The sequence below is a fragment of the Dromaius novaehollandiae genome, chromosome 2 (genome assembly GCF_036370855.1).
Source record: "Dromaius novaehollandiae isolate bDroNov1 chromosome 2, bDroNov1.hap1, whole genome shotgun sequence".
In the NCBI taxonomy this organism is placed as follows: Eukaryota; Metazoa; Chordata; class Aves; order Casuariiformes; family Dromaiidae; genus Dromaius; species Dromaius novaehollandiae.
This window is the reverse complement of record NC_088099.1, coordinates 129,200,465-129,226,477: the sequence shown is the minus strand read 5'-3', so window position 1 is coordinate 129,226,477 and position 26,013 is coordinate 129,200,465. Positions and strand designations below refer to the sequence as shown.

Sequence of the window (26,013 nt, the reverse complement as noted above, 5' to 3'; positions counted from 1 at the left end):
GGCGCCCGCCCCGGCGGCGGGGGAGGCGCGGCGGCCAGGGGGCGGGGCCTGCCACGGCCCGGCGATTCAAACCGGCCAATAGCGGCGCGCCTCGCTGCGCCCCGCCCCCCCGCAGGCGGGGCCCGTCGCCGCCCGCGTTTCGCCGCGCGGGCCGGCCCGTGCGTTACCGTCCCGTCTGCTTAAATCCTAATGTGGAAATAGAGACCCTAGAGACAATAACAGAACATCCGGTAAGAAAAGTTACCCGAGTACAAAGGAAGACAGGCTAAATGGGAAGTGCAGGAGGAAGCAGGGACAGTAAAAGGGACTCTAGCGAGGGATAATAAAACAGCAGGCTGTTAATAACTTTAAGCAGACGAAGGAAAAGGTCCGAGAAATCAGCACAAGGGCAGAAAACATCCAGGCCAGAATAAACTGTCCCCCGCATCTCCCCAGTTCATGGTGCTTTTATTCATTAAAGCCAGACAGACATACGGAGAAGAAAGACCACGCTCTAGAAAAGGAGCAATTCACAGCTGCGGCGAAAGCACCGACAGGCTGGATTTTGCTGCCGGCAGCTAACGAAGGGAGGCCGGGAGGTTAAGCTGGAACTGCTGAGGATTGGTTTGCCTTGCCGAAACGTGGAGGAGAGTGTGCACCATGTACGTTGTGAACCGCTAGCGGCAGGCTGCTTTCTTTCTAACCGTATGGACCAGTTACATAGCAGACTTATACAGCAGACCGATTAGTGCATGAGCAGTAAGTGTTTCATCTATTCCAACATGCGTAAAAACTGAATTTATGAATAACAACTGACTGTAACTGTATTTGGAAAGGAGAGAACTCTCCCTTTAGGAGTACTTTAAGAAGATACATTTTAGAATTGTAATTCTTATTTCACTTTATTAAAGTGCACAGAAGTAACAATACATGTATAAATGCAGTATTTTAGTAAGTCTTTACATATCATTAACATAGCTCTTAAGTGTTATAGTAAAAAATACCACAAATGTAGAAAAGAAACATCTTAGATGAAATCGCAATCTAAAATCACCTTCTCTGATGAGAAAATAACAGGTAATGAGTAACTTGAAATGCATCTTGTCACGCATAATTTCCTTAAATTAAGAGGTACACTACTTCAGTAACATCACTGTGAAATAACGTTCAAAGGGTTCAAATATTCCAGTGCTAGTAACAAAACTGAAGATTGTATTTAATGTTGCCATGCTTTGCCATCCTCCTCAGTTGGTATCTTTTGAGTTTTCCTTCATAAACAATTTCATGTTTTGTAGACTAAAATTCAGAAATTCTCCAGGTTTGTTATCATAGTCAAAGTATCAGAAAGACACATAATGCCTAAATTCACTGTCAAGACAAAAATTCCTAAAAGTATTTGGTGTTCTTAATTTTTCCAGTAACATTTTAGCAAAATTATTGTCTCTAGCCTTCGGTGTGGACTATTGCCTTGATCTTCCTACATGTAAAACTGACAAGAAGTTTGTTTTTCTAGAAGGCAACAGTTCATCTGCTTTATAACACTGGTGATCAAACTGCTGTCTTCCTAATTTGTCCCTGCTATATTGCTTTTATTAGAATACTAGTCCACATGTTGTGTGTAGGAATGAAGACACAGAAGTAGGACAAAAATGTCTCAGAGCCTCTTGCTCCTGAAAGCAACTTTCCTTGACACCCATTAACTGTAAGATTAAAAAAAAAAATTATATAAGCGTTCAACAGTCTGTGTTGAATTACTTTACCAGTAAGTAGGCTAGGCTTTTAGAATTAGTGGGTGACAATCAAAATTTCTCTGTTTAGAATGAATTGTGTTAAACAAGCAGGAAAGGAAGAACTGAGAAAGGTAAGAACTGAGAAATGCAATAAAGATGATATGAAGGAATGATGTGATCAATATGGGCAGGAAGAGGAGAGAATTCACTGGGTTAAAAGAACAAAATGACACAGTTCCCTGAGAACGGAACTGTAGTATAAAGCAACATATCTTGAAATGATTAATTGCTGCTAAATTTGAAACTCGGGTTTAAAATTGTAACATCCCTTAATCTGGGAGCTGTGCAGACTGATTATTTACAGTTGCAGTATCTTTCATATATAAAAAAGGAAAATGAAAATAATTTAAAAACATACACAGGAATAATGGTTCTGAAGCTGACATGCAGGTCAGGATTTTGAACAAGACTTGTCAATAAAAGCCAGACTTACAATCAGGCTCAAGCATTAAATTAAGAATTTTCTGAACCACAGGTAAAATGCAATGAATAAAGCTAGCTGTGAAAATGCTCAGGAAATACCATAGAAATTTATTAAGTGAGGGAGACAGGGATTCTTGGTATCTGGAGATGATCTAGGGTACTAAAAACAACAGGAAAGTTTCCTTCCTTCTTTTAATTTAAAGAAAGAGAAGCTGATTTTGAACAAGCATTCATATTTTGACACCAAGATGTTTTACACCCTAGAAATCCCTCCCTCCAATATCGATATTGGCTATACCAGTATTTTGTAACTCTGAAGTAAAAAGAACACTATTTCAACAATGATGATAGAAGTGTACCCCTAATTGCATACCATATAGATATGGATGTAATATACTGCAGAAATGAAATTCATTTGGTTGGAATGTGATAAAAATTAAAATCCTTTTTGCAATATAGTCTTGAATCCATTCCCCACCTCAATCTAAAAAGAAATCAGGTCATCTCCACAGAATGTAAGGCACAGGATTTAACTAAGACTGGGATGGAACATCCTTTTCTCAAGCTATAATCAGCAAATGCCTTGAGCATCTGGCTATATTCCTCTCTCATATAGACACATACAGCTTCTTGGTTTCAACATGTTTTTGTGTTCATCCTGATGATACAATATAAACTGCTGTACCAAAAAGAAAAACAGGGCCACCTGTTGCCTCATCTGAACAGTTTCCAAATCTTCCTTTTGCTGGAGTTCCCTCTTGTGCCACATGATGTTTCTTATAGCTCTTTAGGCCAAGTGTAATGACATAAAACACCTAAGACTGTCAGCTGTCAATCCAGTCTGCTTCTTGTTTATGGGATGCTGCTCTATACTTGCCAAGTTTCTTTCCAGATTTCAGTATTTAGAAAGACCAGGTTTCAAAAATGATCCTGTCATTTAGGAAGGAAGTTTCTGATAGCCTGAAAACTGTTTCAGATTGCAAGACCCTGGAGAATTTGTCAGGAAGCACATCACTACACTAGAACTAACAGACACACACAGAACAATGCCCCTCCTATTTGCTGACCTTTTCTGAATTTACTCATCACCAACTACACCTAAAGACATAAGCAAGAATGAGGTTTAAGCAAAAACAAACAAAAAACCAAAAAGGAAACTAGTGATAGAAACAAAATAAACTAAAATGGTTATATCTACCATTGAACTTCTTTCCAAGCTCTTAAATCTAGTAAATGATTCTACCTACCTTTTGTATGCTATTTCTGGGAATTAAAATTAGCTATCAGGAAGGTGCCTGGAAACCTAGTCCATGTTCCTTTCAACTTCTATCCCCAGCCCTTTGGACAGTTAATGCATTGAACCAAATTTGCTCTTCCATCTTGATGAGACTCCTTCTCCTGTTTTTATTATTTATCTTTAATGCGTTCTGCAAAGATGAATGCATTCAATGCACTGGATGTAAATAGGCTAATCCCTACTTTTATATATGCATGGCACATGGCTTACATTACTATTACATTTTTAGATAAACATTCCTTCTGATTTAAAAACTCACAGTCAACAAGGAGTCTAAGACTGTTACAACATGTCATAACAGATAAGTATTCTTCACTGTATATAAATCATAATGCAATCTTTGCTTTTAATATTTCAGAAACACCATATATGATCACTAATGACAACTTAAGTCTGGTTAAACTGCTATTTCTCCCAAGAATTTTCTGTGCTTGCTGAAGCACAAGGAACACATAATTCTTTGAATTGTATCATACCTCTTTCTTCACTGCCTGCAGCTTCCAAAGGATGGCAACTCACTTCAAAAGCCAATCTGACATATTTTAAATGAAGTATAGTAAAACAGAAGAAAATGGTTCAGTGACATTTTGCCTGCCAGGAGTTTTCTTGTCTAACTCAGGAAGGTAATGAGACATCACTATTTCATAACAGAGTCCTGATATCAGTATTTTAAAACAGAGGTAACATGCAGTTTTACACACTAATTTCATTTTATTAACTCAGTATCTATCAAGTTATTTTTTAAATTCCCATAAAGTAGAACATGAAAAATATTAGTTAACTGACTGTAACAGTGCCTTGAAATTGTGTGAGCACTTTTTTTAAATGAAAGAAGAATCAGTTTTAATTTTACATATTATCTGAGATCATCTGGATTACTCTAATTTTTCACGTAGCTACTGTGCAGATTGAGAAAATCCTTGAGCAATCTTGGGTAATTTACAAATTGCTTTTCCATCTCAAGTTGGCCTCATGTACTGCTAAGAAAAAAAACCAAATTAGTCACAAACTAATACTTAGATGCTATATATAAACATTATAACTATAACATTAGACTATATCTCAACCTCGAACATGCACATGTGTATATAAGTACATACATAACTTTTTTTTTTTTAAAAAAAAGATCACTAGGCTGCCTGTTGGAATATTTTCCTTCAGGACAGTGTTCAGTGTTAATGGAAACTGATTTTCAAAAACTCTCTCACAATGTAACTTCCAGAAATATAAAGCATGATTAATAAAAAAAGGTTTGAATTATCCTACAGTTATTTAAAAGACAGGACATTAACATTTGTAGATAATAAGAAATTTGTGGCAGCAGAGCATTTGCTGCATTTTTGGAATTTATGAACTTTAGAGGAACAAATCTCTTCTGCTAGATTAAGAGCATGATCATTGGTATCAAGCAGAGAAAGAAACAAATTATTTTGATCTCTTCACAGCAGCTGTGTTTTAAAAATGTGAAAAACAACTAGGATAGATGCATCAATAAAGGTAGTATCACTCCTAATTGAAATTATAAAAGTTATGTAACAACATAAAGTGTGGCCCCTAAAATGAAGTGGTGAATTAGTGACTCCAGCAGACACCATATCTTGTATGGAGTAGCTCTCCAGTAACTGCAGAACATGCCCATCATATTCAGTACTGATGCTGACAACATGTTTCTTGGGAAAAATATTTTGTGAAAATTAAGTGAACAGTGTTATGACTGCAACTCAAGTCTTCTATAATGGAAACAAAACCTGAAAGACTGCAACTCAAACTATGCAGAAAGGACATGTTATCAAAGCCAAATGACCAAATAATGTGAGTATGCAAGTGTTTGCATGCTAAATACCTAGGACCAATGTAATCAGTTTACCTTAGCAGAGGTCCTTAATTTGAACTGAAAAAACTGACAAAGGTCATGTGATGTTAAGTGTGCATCACAGATCCAGGTTCTAGTTTGCATTTAAAAATTTAGTGAAAATTTCAACACCGTACAGATCAGCACATTAAAAAACAAGTGTTTTCATCAGATTGCTCTCCTCTTTCTATGTGAGCACAAATCAAATATTAAGAAAAAAATTTAAAAGAAAACTTAAAAGGCACTTGTGCTTCTTGGAAAGCAGGAATAGACAGTTTGATCAAGGACCTTTAACTGGAGTAAAAGAGTTGCAAGAATTACTCTGATTAGTACACTCTCTAGTTATTAAAACTTCCAGTAATTTCAAGCAGTTGCTACTTTGTGAAGCAGCAGATATCTGACTGAAGCTCCGTATCTGCAGTCTCTTTAAAATTCAAAAGTGACTTCTGAGGGAAATGGAGCTATTTATGTCCAGCAAGCGTGAAAAATGTCTTGAAAAGAACTGGCTTAATAGATGTTTGTTTGAAAGTTATAAGCTCACTCAATCCAATAAATTAATTCCAGAATATTTAAGATGCATACATAGAGTTTTTTGTAGGGAAGGTTGCAAGTCTTCCTTAAAAGAGAAAGTTAATTTATCCAGTACATCTACACACAAAATACTGTTATTACTGCTACTTTAGGAGCTATTCTTGATGTGAAAGGGAAGGAGCAAGTTTAGTCAACAGCATCTGATAGCCGAAAGGAATCTTGTGTAGCCAAACTGAAGAAATGTGTAGGACTAAGTTCAATCATGTATGCTAATAATGAAGAATTGAGATCATACTTAAAAGGTGGTGCAGGAAGCCAATGGATCATTTAAATAAGTTCCCATGGCATTCTGCACAAAGTATGTTTGAAGACTTCATTTTCTGAACCTCAGTAACAACTGTATTGCAGTGATTCTAGTCTGTTTTCTTAAAATAAAAATCACGTCTTTATTATTACAAAAATCAAGTCTTGCATGTTCAGACAATACTGAACCTAATAGCTGATTTATGATTAAAACAAACAGAGGATCCAAGTTGGAAAAAATACGGTAACTTGATGTCATTAAGTTGGTAAATGCTGAAAATATAAACATTTTTAAACATTCATGTGATTATCCACTAGTGAATAGACAGGCTAGAGTATACTTATTTAATCTAAAGAAAGAAATATATTCAGCCAGAGGCTAAGGAATGATGTTTCCAATTGCTCATATTATTACAGAAATAGAACTAAATATAAAAACAGTCAACTAAATATAGTCGCACTACTTAAATACTGTAACTTGTACTGAAATTATAGAAAGGAACACTACATGATATAACCATCTCTAGACACAAATACGCAATACATATTTAGAAAAGGCAGAAGCATAAAATGAAATTCCATAAATACTATGTACGTGTATACTTAGGTAGGCATTTCAGAAAATATTAAAAAAGCATAAATGCTAGCATTAGGAATATATTCCAGGATAAGTTTTAAATCAATTGTCTGAATGACACCTACAAGAACTGTGTCACAAACTAATTGCATTTTTTTTCCAGAAAACAATATGCTAAAATATTATAAGAAACAATACACAGAAAATCAAAATGAGCCTCCTTCCACCCCTCCATCCACAACTTACACACTTTTCCTTCTTTTTCCAACTTCTTCAGATGGACTATGAGATTATTTTCTGCTGCTCTAAGTAAATTCTCAGGAATGTCCTAATGGAAACACAAATATATGTTTTATATTTGTTTAAATGTCCCCCAATTACTTTGATATAGAAACCATGGTTTATTAACATGGTAATTCAGAAGAAAAGAATCTGTATTCAGTACACAATTATATAGTAAGAAAAAACTTAAATGAGTAAACCAAAGTTTACACCAGCTAAACTAGTAGCCTAATAACACATTTTTACTTTGCTTATTTTTTGCATTATGCAAACTTTGGCCAACACTAAGACTGCTCTTCTGAACTTGGTCTGTATTGAGCTGTCAGCGTAGCTAAGCATTTTTTTCACAGATGTTAATGACCGATTCAAAGGTGCATTTCTCCATAGATACCTATTACTTCTGTTCCATGATCATATTTGCATGGGCTTAAACAGCTTTAACAATTAATATCTGTAAATGATTAAATAATTAAAAAAACCCAACAGCTTCAAGGGAGTGAAGTGTATCTTAAAATTTTCCCATGCTGATTAGGTAAAAATCAGTAGTATTTCTCAAAATTCCCTTCTTCAGCACTATCTTCCTAAAAGTAATGTCTTTTTCTAAAAAATTAAAAAAGGTTCTTTTCCAAATAATGCATGAGTCTGGCAGGAGAAAATTCCCTAAAAAATGGTTTGATGAATTGTGAATCTTCTAAAAATCTTTAAAAAGACTACAATTGCACCTTTTTTAATATCTTTAGTAGTACAGAGAAAAATCTTATCAAATAGTGACAGGAGAAGCTGTCTGTACTTTTGTACCAAATGTACACATGTACGTTTGACTTCTACCACATGTAGAAATTACTGAGGTTATGTGAAGATCGATGAAGTAGTAAAAAAGTATCCTTACACCTGTGTAATGACACACATGAACTACCCAACTTCTGAATGCAATATCTAGCTCCTGTCAAATTGCAGTGCACCTGCACCCTTCTGCAGGTTGATGAATCTAGAACTAGATGTTCTAACCAATCTTTTAAGAGACTCCAAGCACACTTTGACATAGTATCTTTCTTGCTAATATACTGAATGAAAGAAAAACAATAAGCAGTCATCTTATATTTTCCACTCTGACCAAAACACTACAACTTTATTTTTGTTTGGTCCTATAAAACCAAGTTTAGCACCAGTTAGTTAGTGAAGCTGGAAGTTAGTAAGAATCATCTGGGTTCCAATCCAATAAAGTGCTTAAGCAATACTATTTAAATGCAGAGTCACACACGTGTCTTGAACATGTGGAAATCTTTTTTAAAAAGCCATCATGGTCTGCATTTAAGTCTTCACTCAAATACTTAGGCTGTTACATACAATTTTGTAAACATAACCTCAATATTTTTCAGTTGGATCCAAAAACTTTTTATCAGTAATTACCTGGTATACTATCTTCACAAGCTCCGAGGATGTATATGATTTTCCAGCATTCTTCTGGAAAACACTTAGAATTTGCTGTTCACGTGCATTTCGGTGAGAAATGTATCCTTGAATTCTAGTATTTGCATCATGTACTACTGGGCCATGACCTGAATTGAAACACATGTACCATGTACCAGACTTATTATTTAAAAGTAGAATTAACTATGCTATCAGATATCTGACTCACTCGGATGGAAGCTCTGGTGGACTTGGAAGTCTTATGGAAGGAACAATATCTGTGTACATACTACTCTGACAGAGTATGCTTGATATTACATTATAACAGGTTCTTTGCATGTTTTCTTTTTAGTATAAATAGGCCAGAATTAAATTTTAATGTCTCCATCATAGTCTGCAATTGATAAGGATGAAGAGGGAAAAGGAGAGAAAAGGATATAGATCTAAAAAGTCTGAACAGGGAAAGATAATACTTCTGATGGAGTAAAGAAAGGAAGGAAAGACTACTTCAGTCTGTTTAAAAAAAAAAGGATAAAAAGAATTCACTACTTAAAAGGGTTTGAAAGGTAAGTTTCAGATTATTTTATTACCTCTGTCTGCCTTTCTCACCCTGGGATATTGATAGTGATGATTTAAACTGATACTGGACTGTGTACAGTGACAGCTGAGGCAAAGACTTGTGTTCTAGCCTACTGTCCCTGTTGTGGGAGTAAATAGCAAAGAGAGAGAAGTAACATGTTTAACTGTGGGAGTTAAATCTTCCAGGACTAATCTTCCAAACTCGCTCACACACTGCTCCCCAAGTACATATTTTCATCTGCATGCTTAAAAATATAAACAGAAGAAAAATCAATGAATCAATCTTGATACATGGAGGCAGGAATGAACAATGCAGAAGAAAGGTTTTATGTTGGCCATTTTAAGTTTGGCTGAATTTAACTTAATAAACAGAACATACTTTTTTTTTCATCCCTGGATTTATCATGGCAGATCAGTAATACTAGACTTACTGAAAGGTCTTTGGATCAAATTAGAAAAAGGCTCTATTGCTATTCCTATTGATAAAGCATTAAGCTTTGTGGAAAGTTAAATACAGCCTCGTGATACACTAAAATGATAGCTGAAATCAAAATATGTTTCAGACGGGAGTTACGTTTGCACAAATTAAAATATGTTTTACTTATGAAGAAAGTTACTCGCACTGTTGTATGAATATTTCTGACATGCTCTTTACAGTGAAGTTTCCTATACCTCTGCTTGTATACCTGACATACAAAAGCAGCAGCAAATTCCAGGTCTGTCAGGTTAAAGTCCAAGTCATTTATAAAACAGTGAGATTAGGAGACTACAGTAAAAGTAACTTTTTTTTTTTAAGTTATTGGGTATTCTTCAAATCAAAGTTTCTTTTGAGATTGACTTTAGAAACAAACACCCTCACCAATATCATATTCTTTACTTGTACTTTGGAGTTGTTAACTGACTAAATGGGGTTCTAGTTTTAAGACTTTTTAATTTAAAGTTTATTTTGCCTGAGGACAACAGCTTATAGAAGAAGAGCAACTATTTCAAGTTTCGAATATTTGTGAAATAAAAAGTAGTGTCGAAGGAAACTATCCTTCAGCAAAAGTCAAAACCATTGATGCACATTCTCAACTTATATACTGACTTCAGATGACCTACGAATTAAAATACACATTGAAGCTTATCTTATGTAACAACAGTGTTATAAATAAATGATAGGCAATATGTCACTATAAACTATGCTACCACATGCACCTATTTAATAATTTCAAATATTTATTAATTTCAAATATATTTAGTCTGAAGCTCTATTTCCTTGCAAAATAAGTTAGGAATATAACAAGATTGCTAGTGAATATGTTACTGTTTGTGAAAACACAAATTTAAATTTACAAAAATAGTATTAAGATATGCAGAGCAGAAACTGTAATGGTAACTGTCCATTCTTTTACATTCTCTGTTGACAGATGTCACATGAAAGTATTCAAAATTAAAGTCTGTACATGGACTCACAAGACAGTCTTAAAACCAGTCCCTGCACTTCCAAATTATTTAATTTACTTAGGCAGACTATAAAACCAATGTCAGTATCTGGAACGGAACCCACATTCTGCAAGGTTAAAGAAATTTCATATCCACTATACCACATGATCTGTAGCCATTGTGTATGTACATACAGAGTTTAAAATGGTATCAGAAAGCTTGGAACTACATCTAGGTGTGGACCTGTACCATCCATCATTTTTCATGGGCAGCAACATAGTTAATTTCACCAACAAATTAATACTTATAGAAATTTAAAATTTTTCTCAAAATGTGAAATACAAGCCTCTTTCCAATAATAATTTAGACTTTAGGTCAGACAGCTTCATATTATTTGAGGCCTCTATACAGCCCAGATAATCACAACCAGTATTTATTCTCATAACATCCTGTAATAGCAATTCTCTTACTTTACAGGTGAGCAATTAAAACACAAAAGGATAAAACACAAAATAATTGGCTCATAAAACCTTGCACAGACAGTACCATTTTTTCTACCTTATCAAGTAACACTGTATATTGTTATAGGATTGGGAGCCCTCTGCTGGCTAAAATACCTTTTTTCTGTTCCCAAGGATTCTTATCAAGTATTAGCTGTAAATGGGCTGTAACGCATACTCTGCCTGAAGTCTCTTCCACATTAAATTAAAAAAAAACAACAACAACAAAAAAACCCCCACACACCCTGGAAAGGAAAGCATTGGCCAAATTCAGCTATTCACACTTAGCAAGCAGTCAAGTTGTTACAAAAATTCATCATGCTCCCCTAATATAAGTGCTAAAGCATAGACAGGGAAGAGAGAAATAGTAGAATAATTATGAAAACTTAAAACTATACTAAGGTCAATGGACCCAAGTTACACCGTATGTATAGATAAAACAAAATACCTTCTGTTATAGTTACCATTTTACTATAATAGCTAACAATAATATAAGTAATTATTTTGACCGGGCAATAGTTATCTTATAATATTAATTAGTTCTAAACCAGCTCAATATGTAGCTCCTCATCACTGAAAACATGGACTATCCTATTGTCTTCCTAATTGGAAGTACAGCATGAACATATTTACAGCAGTGTAGTAAACAGTTACAGATAAGTGGGACAAACATTCAACGTTAGTGAATGTGTAATCTAAATAATAATTAAGCAGAGACCTAAATACAACAGATCAAACTGATGAACATAACAGAATTTAGCATATATGTTTTTGAAAGGCAGAAATTTAATTAAAGAAACAGATTGTGCTTTGTAGGTGTTTAAGAAAGAAAAAAGAACATCTGATTGAGCAGTAGATTGAGATTCAAAAACCTAAAATATTCTTAATTTTACCAGTAGTTAAGTCAATAATCATGAGTAAGTCACTATTTCTGTGTCAGCTTCCCTATCCATGAAATACATATAATGACATTTTCCTTTAAGATCTATGCATAAAAATGCTATTTAAGAGCACTTACATCAGAAGAATTATATTTTAAGAATGAAGACAAAAGGGATTTGGTTATGTAGGCTAAACATAGAAGGTTAATGGAAAAAGACAGAAATGAGAATGTAGATATAGTCACTCAAAATGGCTAGTGGGAAAAAGATGAAACAAGAAGGTGAGGAAAAGCCCTGAAACATAGCTCTGAAAAAGAAAACAAGGAGCTTAAACCTTAGTTACATAATGAATTCTTAGAATCCAATCTTGACAAACAGACACATGGTTTATATGAAAATTAAATGTATTCCCAAGGTTTGGTGGAGGTAGAGGGAAAAAAATGAAAAGCAAAGTCACTGACTGAATGAATCAGCAAATTGTTATTAGAACAGCATGTTTGACCTCTTGGCTCTTGTTCTAATTCAAGCTGAGTTTTAACTAAGATAACTATCTTACAGTTCTGCAGCCTTCCAAGATGAATTTGTAGTTCATCTGTGACATAAAGGACAGAAGTCTCTCTCAAAAAACATTATTATATTACCCATACTGGCAGGGTACACAGATGCAAAGAACTAAAAGGATTGTTGTTCCTGCCAGGATAGTATTAAGATGCATGGATAAAGTAATATAAGAAAACCAAATCTGCTCCATGCTTTCTACAATAGCCTCTAGGCTTTTGGTACAGAACACTTCAAAAGCACAAGACTCATCCTGAAATGGAAAAAAAAAAAAAAAAAAAAAAACCTCATGAGAGAAAGACATCTATCAATGAGAGATTTTATGGTCCTGCAAGCTCCAGGCCATAAAGTTATCTTAACAGCTTTACACTGGACACATATTAACTAATGAACTTGAATTGTTACATTAATAATAATGTTTGATTGTAATAAGAGTTCTCAAATCCTTAGAGGAGATATTTAAAAATTATATTGTGCATTTAATTATGCAATTAAAATAGAATTACAAACCTGGATATATTAAATCTGGTTGCATTTGTAATAATCTTTTCAAAGTTCTCATGTACTCATACAGGTCTTCAATTACTGTTGTTCCTTCTCCTAAAATACAGTCACCGGAAAATAAAGCATTTTCTTCTTCTAGATGTAAAACCATATGATCATCAGTGTGCCCAGGTGTATATAAAACTCTGTTTAAAGAACCAAAAGAAAGAAAGCATACATTTTTCATATAGGACTCACATATGCATCATTTTCAGAAGCTAGAAACAAATAATAATACATCCTTACATTTATAAAGGAGTATACAAAAATTAGCGAAGAAAAGCATTGAAAAAACTTGAAAAGTTAAGAGGATACCATTTTGTCTAACCCCAGTCCCTTTTCCTACACCATGCAGAGAACCACACAGATCATTGTCTCAAACATGCTTTTATTTACATGGCACATCATAATAGCATCTGAAGATTTTTTAACAGTTTGTTAAGGGAGCTGCAGAATTTGTGTTACAGAGGACTTTACTCTGAAGCTTTAGAAAAGGAGAATTGACACATTATTTGCAGATTGAAAAATGTGAAGTTAATGACATACACTTGCACTCAGCAGAAGAGGGTAAGGATGATATTGCTGATCCTTTCAGAAATTCACTATATACTTCTGGACCCAACCCAGAGAAAATTCTGTCTCCTGAATTTTATTTTTGCCCAAAAGCCCCATGACACAGTGGAGCGGAGCTGTCAAATACAACACGGAATGATGATCTTTTAGCTGTTCTATATGCAGGTCATTAAATATCTGAAAGGTAAGGATTTAGGACCCCACAGCTTGAGTGAATACTGCATTGGAATGCAGCAAAGGGTGAAAGGACAGTTGATATGGATATAGTAACCAAAGCTACTCAGAAGTTGCACTGCAGTGTCCTTTCACTAAGATTTTTGAAAGGCAGAAGGCTTCACACTGAGACTGATTCAAATTGAAATTATGTAACTCAGAGCAGCATCACTACTGCAATTCATTAGAATCTTCTCGTCCACTGCAGAAGCATCAAAGCAGTGATCAGGAGGTTACAGAGCTGGTGCCAAGCATGGTGTACAGGCCAATTCGAAACAGCACCCAGCCAAGTCAGGGCAGGGCTGGGAGGCCAGAAACACAGAGGTGTCTGATGCAATGGCTCCTAGCTCTTACTGGATACTGAGTTCAGCAGAAAGTAGGTGAGCTATTGCCCTGCAGAGACAACATAAAATCAAGTTGATAGATTGTATCTTCGTTTTGTAGGAAGTGTTATATTCCAGCTCCTGATGAAAATTTACCAGGAAGCTTAACCACCAACATGGACGAAAAATACAGCCTGGCATACCTCCTTGAAAACTTGAAGGTTGCTAACTAAAAACGTAGTATGTGGATACTATTGTTTTAGAAGCAGTGGGGAATCTAAAAGCATCCTTAAAATACTGACCGAATCAAGCTGAAAATCCATGCTTTTAACGAAACGTAAAGTTTGGCTGTATAACTGCAAACTTCAAAATGTGCCACCCCGTCTTGCTTGGATTCAAACTTAACAAGCTCTTTTTCATCTCTTATTTTGTCCAAACATGGGCCGCTCATGGTAGTGATATGTCTTCAATTTCCCCTGGATCTCTCCATTTATTTTTTTAAACTTATAAAATAAAATGCTTTTTATCAGTGATATCCTTTATTTATAGGTTTTCTTCCAGTCAGCCAGCTGACACATTCTACAAGTGGGATATACTTCACATCTAACAGAGGAAAACAGCAAGATTAGTCCTAAGCAATGAGGTAAACAGACAGATCCTGCCTTGTTGATGAAAAAATTCTGGAGAGAGAAGGGTCAGCTTTTCTTTTTTTTTTGGGGGGGGGGGGAAGGGCAGGGAGTGGCTTTTTGTTTCAGATTCATTCATGCTAACAAGACAGGCAACATGCTCTTGGGAACAAGCTCTCCTGAACTCACACTTTGCAAAAACCTGACAGCTAAAAGGATTAAACAAAATCATCTCCTTGGGATGTATTTTTATAGCAAACAGAGAGGCATGCTAAATCATCCATACAGAGTACTGTAAATTTCCCCACACAAAATAAGTACTTATCTAACAGCAGTGACAACATGTGTAAAATCCTGTTTGATTTTTCTTAAAGGAATAATATTTTTTCAGGGTAAATGTTCTTAATTTCTTTGGCCAAAGACTGCAGGCTAATTCCTGATGATATTCATAAAAACAGTAAATAAATCCCTCCTGGATCATGATAGGAAGTCTACTTGTGTGAGTAAGTATTGGCAGGATCAGATATATGGACTGCTAATCATTAAAAATTAAGATACATAAAAATGTCAGAATTCTGAGGGAAAAAGTGATCTAGCAAACTTGCAGAGATTGACATTTACCTGAGTGTGGCTCCCTCTGTCTGTAACACATCTCCCTCTTTAAGATATGAATACTTATGTTCCCCTTCTCCTATTATTTCTTCATGATGAGGGACACGTGGAAGCTTACTGATGCGATATTCAGAGTCTAAAGAAAGCAAAGAAAAAAAGAGGTTCACATTTTAAATGGTTCACTAACAAAGCTGTTTCCACAGCAAGGGTACTTTTGTAGAAGCACAATTAATCATTACATTATATGGATGCAAAATTAAAAATAAGAACTTCTGTACAGTAATATTAAGTTTATAAAGCAACTTTATTCCAGAGCCGCAAACACCGAATAGGGAAAACCTCTGAATCTGAATACAACTTTATTGTGTGCTGGCAGCAATTTTGAAGATGGAAAAGCAAAAGCCAAATTAGTAAAGAAACTTCAATTATTGATTCATTACATTCTACAGATAATGTTCCTTCTTGACTCTTGACAAATCCCCAAACCAAGCTTCTAAAGCAGCACAGAGATTTCTGCACTCAAATCTGACTTAAGATTCATAAAAGCACCATTCAGCATTTGCCTAAAACTGGATGGTTCCCTTTTTGACCTGAACTTCCATCAGCATATGCAGTTCTAAACTGTGCACATTCTTTGAATAACTTGGCTGGAATAGCCAAGGATGCTATGGACAGCAACCTAGAAATCAGGTAACTGCATAACTCTTGCAGGGCTTGACAGCCATCCTTAAGGACTGACAAGATCAAAATCCTCACTGAAACCAGTACTGTTTTCAGTAGTGTCCAGGCTTCTTTGGAGATAAGCCCCGGCAACATTACAAAATCTGATAAAGCTGCAGCCTGTGACAAAGTCTGACAAAGCAAGGAACAGCATTAACCATGATGCTTATTTTCTTCTCAGATAAATATGGAAGTGTCACTTGCAGCGTATCAACATGAAATACAAATCTTCAGTTACAATTTACCTGAAAACTCCCCCACCCTCTTCCCCTCATGACTTGAGGCCTAAGAATTTACCTACAATTACCAATGGTCTACTGTAAGGAATCTTAAAGTTGTGTTTCTTTTTCAGAAAGAAGTTATTAAGTTCTTTACTGCTTTTACTGAAGTGAAAATAAATCTGTCACTACTGTCACTGCAGACAGAAACAAGTATCAAGCTTTTATTGTATCTCTTTCTTCTTATTGTGTAAACTGCTGATGGTAAACTATGTTCTCTCTCATCATTCAAACATGAAAAATTCAGTAGGAAATTATACACAGGTATTAAACTGTAGTACTACAACTATAATACTCAGATTATTCACTGATCTCATTCTACATATTGCAATGGTATCATGAAATTACATGCAGTTTATACAGAGCTTCCAAAAGAACAATCCAGTTGACTGTTACATATGAGCACCCAGTAAGAGCTGTTTCTTGCCACATATCTAATACATTTTCAGCAATATCTGAAATCTCTGGCCTACCATTTGGGATGTTTTTACAGATATCGGGTATTCCACCAGTATGATCATGATGCCAGTGAGTCACTAAGATTTCCTGAATTGAGATGTTGAACTCTGACAGTGCCTGTTTTAAACAGCCAATATATTCAGGAATAGCTGGCTCCCCAGTGTCAATAAGGATCCTTCTACATATGGACCAAAAAAGGGAGAGAAAACAGAATGTAAAAGCACTCATGTGACAGTTAAAGTATGTTTAACCCCCCCCAACACTGCATTCAAACATGTAAATGTAGTAATAACAGCTGTTTGTTGCTAAGTTTTACTTCTATGTCAGTTTTTAATCATTAAACTAAGTGCCATATAAACAATAATTTTCACACATACTCAATACTGTCTCTATGAATTATTCTGATTATAGATTATTTCCATAACATATATAGAACCATCTTGGCTCCAGTATCTTTCTAAATTAGGCACAATACCATTCAACTATTGCTTTTAGGCACAGCTGAGCTGTGGACAGAAACAACCCTGCTTTCACACATCAGAGAACCCAAATCAATGTTTCGCTATTTTTGACTAGTTTAATGCAAATCAAATCCACGGACTTTGTACTAATTTCCTGGAATCAGCAGGGTATTACAGATCCTCGAGTTACTCCACAAAGAATGACACAGGGTCCAGGCTGGCAAGCTAGTCCGGGCTAATTTTTTCCCCAAATCTACTAGACAGACTTACAAAGTTAATATTCCTTAATGGAAAACTTGCTACACTTGAGATATAAGATACATATCTTATATCTCTTTCCTCTATGATATTCTTTCCTAGGACAGAACAGTTAACAAAGCGGCTAGTACACAAATCCACAAATTTTCAACTTTGGACAAGCTGCAAGAACTGTGATTTAAAGTCCCTTTGTAATTGACTATGGGTAGACTTCCAAAAACATCTGAACAAAGCAAGTCTTATAAATTAGCCATTATAAGCGTTTTTCTTTGGAAATAGCAACTTCCTTGTAGCTTTGACAGGGCAAATAGATTCACGGCACACCCATCTCTTCCCTTCCCCCATTTAAAACTTCTTTATTTTGTTTGTTTGTTTTTTGTTAATAGTTAAAATCATCATTTTTCTTTGAACCCTGCACACTCCACACTGCGAGTAGGGACAACCGTAACACACTGCTCTGAGAAACCAGTGGAAAGCAGCTGGCGTTATGAGGAGGCCAGGCGAGCCGGGTGCTGCTCTCACAGGGAGGAAAGGGTGCTGAGCAAGCCCTCAGCCGGGTGCCGCTCTCACGGGGAGGAAAGGGTGCTGAGCAAGCCCTCAGCCGAGGCACCGGCTGCCCCTCGCGGCGCTCAGCGCCAGCTTCGCCTGCAGGAGCCACACACGCCCCGGCGGGGCGCGCCCGAACACGCACTGCCGCCGGCCAGCTCCGCCGAGGAGCCCCATTACACAGCACTTCCCCCAGCCGCCGTTCAGAGAAGAAAAACCCCCAAAACAGCGATTTCTTTCCTCCTCGTTTCTACTTAAGACAGCGGTGAGCGAGCGCAACTGCGCAGCAGCCCTCGGTGAGGCCGCCGGTGTCCGCGGCACCAGCCGGGCCGGGGGGGCGGGGCCCGCGCGAGCCGCGCCGTTACCTCGGCCCGGTGCCCACCAGGTAGGTGTTGGTGCCCTGCAGCGTCATGGGCCCCGGGTTGCAGCCCAGCACGCGCACCACGCGCGACGACAGCCGCTCTATGCGCGGCAGCAGCAACGCCATCGCCGCTCGCGCCACCCGCGGCCTCGGCGGCAAGGCGGAAGCCGCGGCCGCCCTTCGCCCCGCCCCCCGCCGCACCAGCGGCTCCGCGCGGCCGCTCGGGGTGCGGGTGGGGGGTCACGGCTGCATTTTGGAGGCGGACTGCTTCCGAGGGCAGCGTGCGTGGTAGTTCAGCAGAGTGCCGTCATCGCGTCCCTTCGCTGAGGCAGGAAGGGGTTCGCGGGAGCTACGGGCGCATCTCCTCTGCGTGGTGACGAAGTAGAAAAATCTCAGCGGATTCCGTCACGGCCCTCGAGGCGCTGCCGCCTTTGCCAGAGGCCCTCTACAGTCCGCCAAGCGCTGAAGTCGCCTGTGTGGCTCCGCAGTGCCTTCTCTGAAACTCCTGTTGATCACCTTTCAACTCTCGTTGCTAGAGAAGCCGCAGCAGAAGAGTTCCCCCTTTAAAGTATCTGTAAATGCAGAATAAAGACAATTTAAACTGCAATTAAAGTAGCTATTGTTACTGTAGTTAGGCAGCCTTTTGCAATGTTAGAATTCCAAGTTTTGCTTTCAAGTATTGTTTACTTGATTGCTTTTTACCTACAAAAATCCTGATAGCATCAGTGAATTCAATTCATAAAGCAATAATAAAAACATCCAGCAGAAAAAAGTGTTCCGTGGTAGCACGTTTTTTTTGCTTCAATGGTTTTCTAAGTGCTCATTATATGAAAATAAAGTTGCAATCCTTGTGTGTGATCATGAGCCATTTCTAGGATTTACGTGGGTAAACAGGACAGGTTCCCACTGTTTTCTGAAGAGATATAAATCCCCAAACAAACCTGAGAGGCAAACTTCCAAAAGGCTTGTTAGAGACAAACAGCTCAGTAAGGCGTGGAACTGAAAAACAAAACTATGTGGCTTCAACAGAACTTCATAAAACTTCAAAATTTAAAACCTTTGGTCTGATTAAACTCTGATGTGGGCAAGTAATGCCAGGGGATGATCTATTAAAAACTTTAACATACTAACAAAGGCCTCTTTCCCCCTAGGACAAACCACCTGGACGGGTACTGCCCCTTTGCTTCTACCGCTGTTGCCGGCTCTGAGCCTCCCACAAATCTCCCTGCCTTGTTTGGCTTATGGGGCCCTGGAGAGACAGAGGATGGCAGGGAGGCAACTCAGAAGATGGCCCTGCCACCTGCCTGGCCATGTCATACTTGTTGCAAGTGTTAATGCATGGTTCAAGGTCTGCAACTGTCCTCCAAGGTCAGAGAACAGCTGGTGCCTTTCAGCTGCCCGCTCGGTCGGAGAGCAGGCACTGCATCTTAACCATCCAGGGACCAGCAGCACACTTTGTCTCTGGGCTGCTTAATCCGTGCTAGTTTACCTGTGTTAGCACACGGAAAGTGCAAACCCTTCAGCTTCACAAACAGTATGCACTGCCTTGCAGTCACCCATTCAGCTGAACAATTTGCTCTATGGTGCACAAGAGACAGGCCTACATGACACAGCAATTAAAAAATCTATCCCTGGACATAGACTTTGACTTCAGACATTAATTGTCAAGCATCAGAAAAGCCATGGACAAAAATTGGACTGCAGTACAGACATGGTTCATCCCTGTGCTTAGGCCTTCAAGCCACTTTCATTGATTTATCTGAATTGTTATTTCTGCCAAAACATTACATTTATTTTTTATTACCAAGCTTGTCAAAGCAGGAACTACAGATAAAAAGAAAAGGATGTTTCAGGTCAAAAGAAATAAGGTTTTTTTGTGCACACGTATGCTGCTAGAGTAAGCAGATGCCACTATACACAGTATTCCAGTCTCTTTCCATATCATTCTCCTGTCTACTGTTTTATAAGAAACTGTGAATAGACTTGGAATTACTCAATAAGTTGGTGCTCTATTATGCTAATTTTTGTAGTGCACATGTGTACTTACTCGGTGGTACATTCAACCCACTTTCAGTCCCTAGGCAAAGTTTAGCAGCTGTGCATTTAAAAAAAAATGTACACTATTTCTATGGTTATTCTGTAATTTTAGAGAAGATTTCTAAAATCTCTCATGATTTGCCTGAAGATTTAAATGCCATTAATAACTAAAGTAATTTTAAAAGCTTATGACATAAAGTGCCAGTCATTTTTAACATCACAGGTTTGTTTTTGTCTAAATTAAGAATTGTTTCAGGAACTGTAGTCTTGTTCCTCCGACAATATTTACTACTACTATTGCTATGTTGTAGTAAAAATAATGCATTTTCTGATATTGGGTAGGAGCTGTGAATCCTTTTCGTCTGTAGGTGGTAGCAGTGGGTGCCTTTGGAGACCTAATTACAGGTTCTTTCTTTCATTAAGATACTCGTCTTTATTTCCTGCATAAGCCCATCAGTTTAAAAAGTTTGTTCTTTCTCTTATAAGACAGGAGTTAATAGGCATAATTGTTGAGGGTAAATGCCTTTCCACTGTGGCTGAATAATAGCCTATTATTATCTAAGTGCAAAAATGTAATTCTGTGATAATTAGACAGACTCCGTTGAATATTACATAGAAAATTTCTTCAGATACTTATATCATTTTCATAGACACTGCTCTGTGACAGTATCATTGAGACTTTTTTGTTTCGTAGGTTTTCATGTTATTACTTTAATACACATTCCTGCTGCTATCTATAAAACATTTTTTAAAAGACATGCATATATTTCTTGCTACTTCTGCTACTTGTAGAAGTTTTCTTTCAGTCCTTTTATTTTTTTACCCTTGTTACTTGGTGCAGAGATAAGTAAAAGGACCTTAAACCAAAATGAATGAAAGCAGATTTCAGAGGGAAAATAGGCTGCATGATAGAATCCTACCTCAGTGAGCAGCACATCTTTACATCAGCTTGGGTAGAAGATGTAAAAGGATGTAACAGGCCAGTGACCAGCTGGCTTGTAGGAGATTTTCCTAAAAATCTCTCTATATTAATGCTATTCAGAGTATAAATATTCCATGTGAGTTCCACTTCTGGGCTCATTGGATGTGACTGGGGGTCCTGGGGTTCTGGGTATCATGCAGCAGCAGTGATAGCATACTGCTGACAGCTTGTGCAAGTATCTTGGAGTAGTTCATGAAGAAGGAGTGGAAGCTATTACACTGAGGTAAAGCCATTCAAGCCGTGCATTTTCTTCTGTAACTTCCATTAATATCAATGGCAAAAAAACCCCATTCATTGACTGCAAAGCTTGGGTATCAAACAAAAAGAGAGAATTATGCAATATACCTTCAGAAATCCTGGGATTGTTCAGATCAGTGTTTTCATTCTGTTTATTTCTATGCTAGTCCTACCTTAATTTCCAATGCCTGGAATAGGTCAACTACTCCAAGGATAGAGCCAGTATCTTGTTAAAACTAATCAAGCAGAAAAAAAGGGTCCTTCCTACTCCCTTTGGAAGCAAATAACAAGATATGTACTGAATACCACAGGAGTTTTGTCACAATTTAAGGATGTGTTTTCTTCAGTGCCAAATCTAGCTAGGAAACAAATAAATCACCCAGCCAGTAATTTAGTTCATGAGTTCCTTCGTTTATGATCCAACAATCAGATATGCAAACCTTCTCTCTCCATACTGTAGAGTTTGTGTTGTTTGAGTAATAATAAAAAAAGTTACAGCAGTGAGTTCGTGACTTGGCTGATTTAAGATGCCTTCACTTAAAGCCAGAGGAGTTTAGTTACCATTTGGGCAAATAGCTTGCAAAGCCTCATTTAGAAATTTTAAAAAGCTGAGGTGGAGCTATAAGAATTTAAAACTATATACCAAACACATTGTATAATATATTTATTGCTATGCTGCTAAGTTAGGTATATATTTATTATTCACCAAAATACAAAAAACCTTTAGTAGATAAAGGGATGATATTAATAATTGACTAAGACCACTGGAGATTTTTCAGGATTAAAAAAAAAATCTAAGCTGTATGGGGAGGCAGCTGCTTTTCAGAGCTGTCCAAGATCCACAGAGAGAGGAATAGTCTTCATAAAAGCTGCTAAATGTAGATAGTCTAGTCCATGGTCAGTTTGGCACAGTCTTGTCTTGTCCACAGCTGAACTTGGCCACTTTAAAATCTCATCCATCCAGTTCCCAGTGAAGTGGAGGTTATGAAGAATCAGTGGACCAATGCACTCCCGTGAATTTATGCAAGTAGAACATTGAGTCAGGGGAATACAAAACAAGATGAGCATGATGCATTCATTTTTGTCTCTCTTGGTAAAGTTTACATAGGTTTATGATGATACCAGACTTCTAATTTGCTTGAAAAGTGCACAGTAGCTTAGTCCAATGTTGAAGGAAATATTGTCCACAAAATCTATACACCAATAAAGTTCTTGTATTAATGTGGTTGTTTTTACAGGTATCACTGTAATTACTGAGCTGCTTCTTTTCTGAAGTCACCAGGATTTTATTGTGGAGCAATAAAATACAACTACATTTAAAATTAGTATATTCATTACACCCCGAGCCATTACAAGGAGCTTGTTGGCATGCATGTTGACCACTAGGCCTAGTGCCTTTGAATCATCACAGGGGCTTAAAAGAAGCAGCAAGGCCTCTGCTGCATCTTTTCATGTTTATAGATATGGCATTGGCCCCACTGATGTCCTAATGTGTTTTGCTAATGTGTTGTTGTGCAGGGATAATCATGTGCTATTGAACCAGGAACTCTTGAGTCCTGCTCTGGATTCAGCCACTGTTTCTTCTAGCTTGGAATATTGACTTGATCAGTTGATTCCATTCTTTAAGTGGTGCCATGAGAATACTGGTATTTCAGGCATTGTGGGACCTGCTTAGGGCTGAGTTTTTTCTAACCTATTAAGGGGGGGGGGAGCATAAGAAAAGGCAATCATGATCCTACAGAGACACTAATAGGACTCTCTCTGTCTCCTGTCATAAGAGCTAGAAAAGCTAAACTACTCTAGCCAAGGGCATGCATCATCCTGTGCAGCGCAGTCATAGAGGCTGAATCCTGGCACCTGTTCATTGTAGCCTGCACCTCTTTTAAACATGCTCTGGATTTTCTCAGTAGCATAAAGGTTGTGTGTTGTTGATGCCCCAGTTGGAACAGACTCTTGCAACCACCTACAGTTTTACCAGAGGAAAACGATATTAATCACTTGTCTGTTTAAAGTACCTGGACGCATGTTGTCTCTTCACATATCAATGTATAAAAAAACTTTTTATATATATTTTAAAGTGCATTTTACTACAGTTTTCAACTATAGTCAAAAAAATTATTGTTCCTAAATCTTTCAGATAGACATAGACATATACATACACACACACACACACACACACGCACACACACACATTTCCATAAATATTTATTGGCTTTTGCTGAACAGGTCTGAGAAACTAAATTGTAAGTTCAAATATGCGTACACAAATATACATACCTACAGTGGGAAAGTAGTTTTTTTCTTTTACTTTATGGAGTAAAGTGAGAAATTAATTTATTGAAGGAACTTCTTTAATATAATAACTATAGACAGAGACTTCTAAACAGAATCTTTAGAATAGATTTTTTTAATAATATATTCAAAAGAATGAGTTCCTGACAAGCAGCAAATTATTAACTGTGTCATGTGGTTAGCATAAAATTTTAGTTTCAGTTTGTTATTTTGGTAAGCCCTTAAACTTTTTTTAGATTGTAAGTTTTGAAAGCCGTGTATGGGAAACCAGCAAATAAGCAAAACTACACAATTTTTTAATGAAAAATCTGTATTTATCCCCAGCAGGTGTTAAGGTAAATCTGTATTTTGTAATGGCATTTGAAAAGTATCGTGAAAAGTGAAGGCTTAGTTAATAACATTTTTCTGTTTCTACTTTATTGCAAAATGACCCTGTAAAAGTATCTTAATTATTAGAGAAGACACATTTATGATGCCTGATAGACACTGTACTCTTCTCGCTCCTGTCATATTAAATCTTGTACTTTTAATAAGACCAGGGACCATATAATTCTCTGTGATACAAGTCATTCTCTCCCAGTAACACTTACTGGTACCCTACCTGGTATATACAAACATGCTGCTCTTTGGAATGATATTATGAATAAAATATAGTGGCTATTAAGGGCTGAAATCTTCAACAGAGATTTCATGTGCATCTGCCAACAGACATTTGTGCTTGGTCTTGAAATAAAGACACTGAACTAGAGTATGCGGGATACAGATTTGTGAGTCTTTGATAGACTTTTTAGGTTACCATGAGCAAAATAGAAACCCTTTGTCTTAACAGCTACTGCAAGGTTCTTTCAAAACTAGATTCACTCTTCAAGATAATTATGAGACTGTGAGCAAGATGGCATGAGTGACGGAAAGCCTGCTTGTTAACATGTAGCTCCTCATGTCTCTCAGCATACCTGATGGCTTCGTATACCACCAGGTATGTCCAGACAGGTCTGTGGACTGCCTGTGTGGCAGCTGTCCAGACAGGGTACAAGTAGAAAATAGAACTAACCTAGCTGATAGCTACTCTTCATACTGTTTTTTTCAGAACAGTCTGGACATTGCCTGTAAAACTTCCTTGCTTATTAGAGAAGCTTAAAAGATAAATTAATTCAAAGATAAATTAATTCATGTTTGTGAAGTGCTTTGATAAAAACAATGGGGAGGTTGTAAGCAGAGAGAAGTCAAATTACCCTCTTTATTCAAGTGCAAAATTAGACACTACCCTTTGCCACTTAAATATCCAATACAGTGTTACTTATTAAATGTGAATCTTGGTATGCTGGTGCATTTCGGTCATACATTGCCTATCCAGAGAACTTTCTGTTTGAATCCAGTCATTCACTTACCTCTTCCTGTTATGTTTCCTGCAGTGGTCAGATAGTGAACTTAGTTTTTTTCATTCTCTCTTGAAAAACCATGCATAATTTTCTTGTCACAAAAAGGATAAAGCCTGACAAAGATGGTACATCAAGTTGGAGAATGATGTTCTGATACAGAGTAAATACAGTTTTTTGGAATTCTCCCAAATGAACCCCACTAATATACTCTGAAGTTTGTTCTTACACAAGTTTTCAGATTATAAAACATTTGTAAACACAAAGTCCAGTTTATGCTGGACTGTGTACCAAAGTCCAGTTCCCTGAAACTGACTGTAAAATGCGTATGAATTGCGTTAGTGATTTGAAAGAGGTAGTGGTATTTTTTTGGAGGTGATAGGAAAGGATAATGAAAAGATTACAGCTATGCCAGATGTGAGATCACCAGATTTTGCAGACGTCGTCTGGCTCATACAGGAAACCTAAGTAGGAGATAGAACAAGAAGCTAGAAGTAGCTAAGGCCTAGATCCAAAAAAATAATGTTAAGATGCCCAGCTCCTATTTAGGCTATTAGGTTCCCACTGTCTTCAACAGAAATTAAGAGCTTAAATTCTCTTTTTGAATTTGTAGCTAGGTCACAATGTAGAATAGCCCAGTCAACGTGAGCTAAGAATAGCCGTTACCTTTCAGAGAGTTCATGTAACATCAGCCAATTGTCTCCTTTCAGCCCTCCGTGGCTGTGTACC

The 26,013-nt window shown here is 37.2% G+C and overlaps 1 protein-coding gene across 2 annotated transcripts; it reads right to left on the bottom strand.

Moving 5' to 3' along the window:
* Positions 1-862: 862 nt before the first annotated feature.
* On the bottom strand, positions 863-18,694 carry LACTB2 (lactamase beta 2). Of its 2 annotated transcripts, none has more exons than XM_026115183.2 (7): positions 18,365-18,694; positions 16,749-16,912; positions 15,287-15,413; positions 12,898-13,076; positions 8,445-8,593; positions 6,999-7,080; positions 863-4,469 (listed from the first exon to the last, which is right to left on the bottom strand). In XM_026115183.2, the coding sequence occupies exons 1-7, from the start codon at positions 18,484-18,486 to the stop codon at positions 4,429-4,431; spliced, it is 864 nt and encodes a 287-aa protein (XP_025970968.1). In that variant the 5' UTR covers positions 18,487-18,694; the 3' UTR covers positions 863-4,428. The 2 variants fall into 2 exon arrangements, with proteins under 2 accessions (XP_025970968.1, XP_025970969.1); XM_026115184.2 differs by having other exon boundaries at positions 863-4,466; positions 18,365-18,692.
* Positions 18,695-26,013: the final 7,319 nt, after the last annotated feature.

Bases quoted from the DNA above. Each gene is read 5' to 3' on its own strand.
- LACTB2 (XM_026115183.2), bottom strand. From the start codon at position 18,486: ATGGCGTTGCTGCTGCCGCGCATAGAGCGGCTGTCGTCGCGCGTGGTG. The intron at 8,594-12,897 runs GTTTGTAATTCT...GTTTCAATTCAG, and splicing joins ACCAGATTTAATATATCCAG to GTCATGGCCCAGTAGTACAT. The intron at 4,470-6,998 runs GTAAGTTGTGGA...TTTTTTTCTTAG, and splicing joins GGAAAAAGAAGGAAAAGTGT to CAGTACATGAGGCCAACTTG.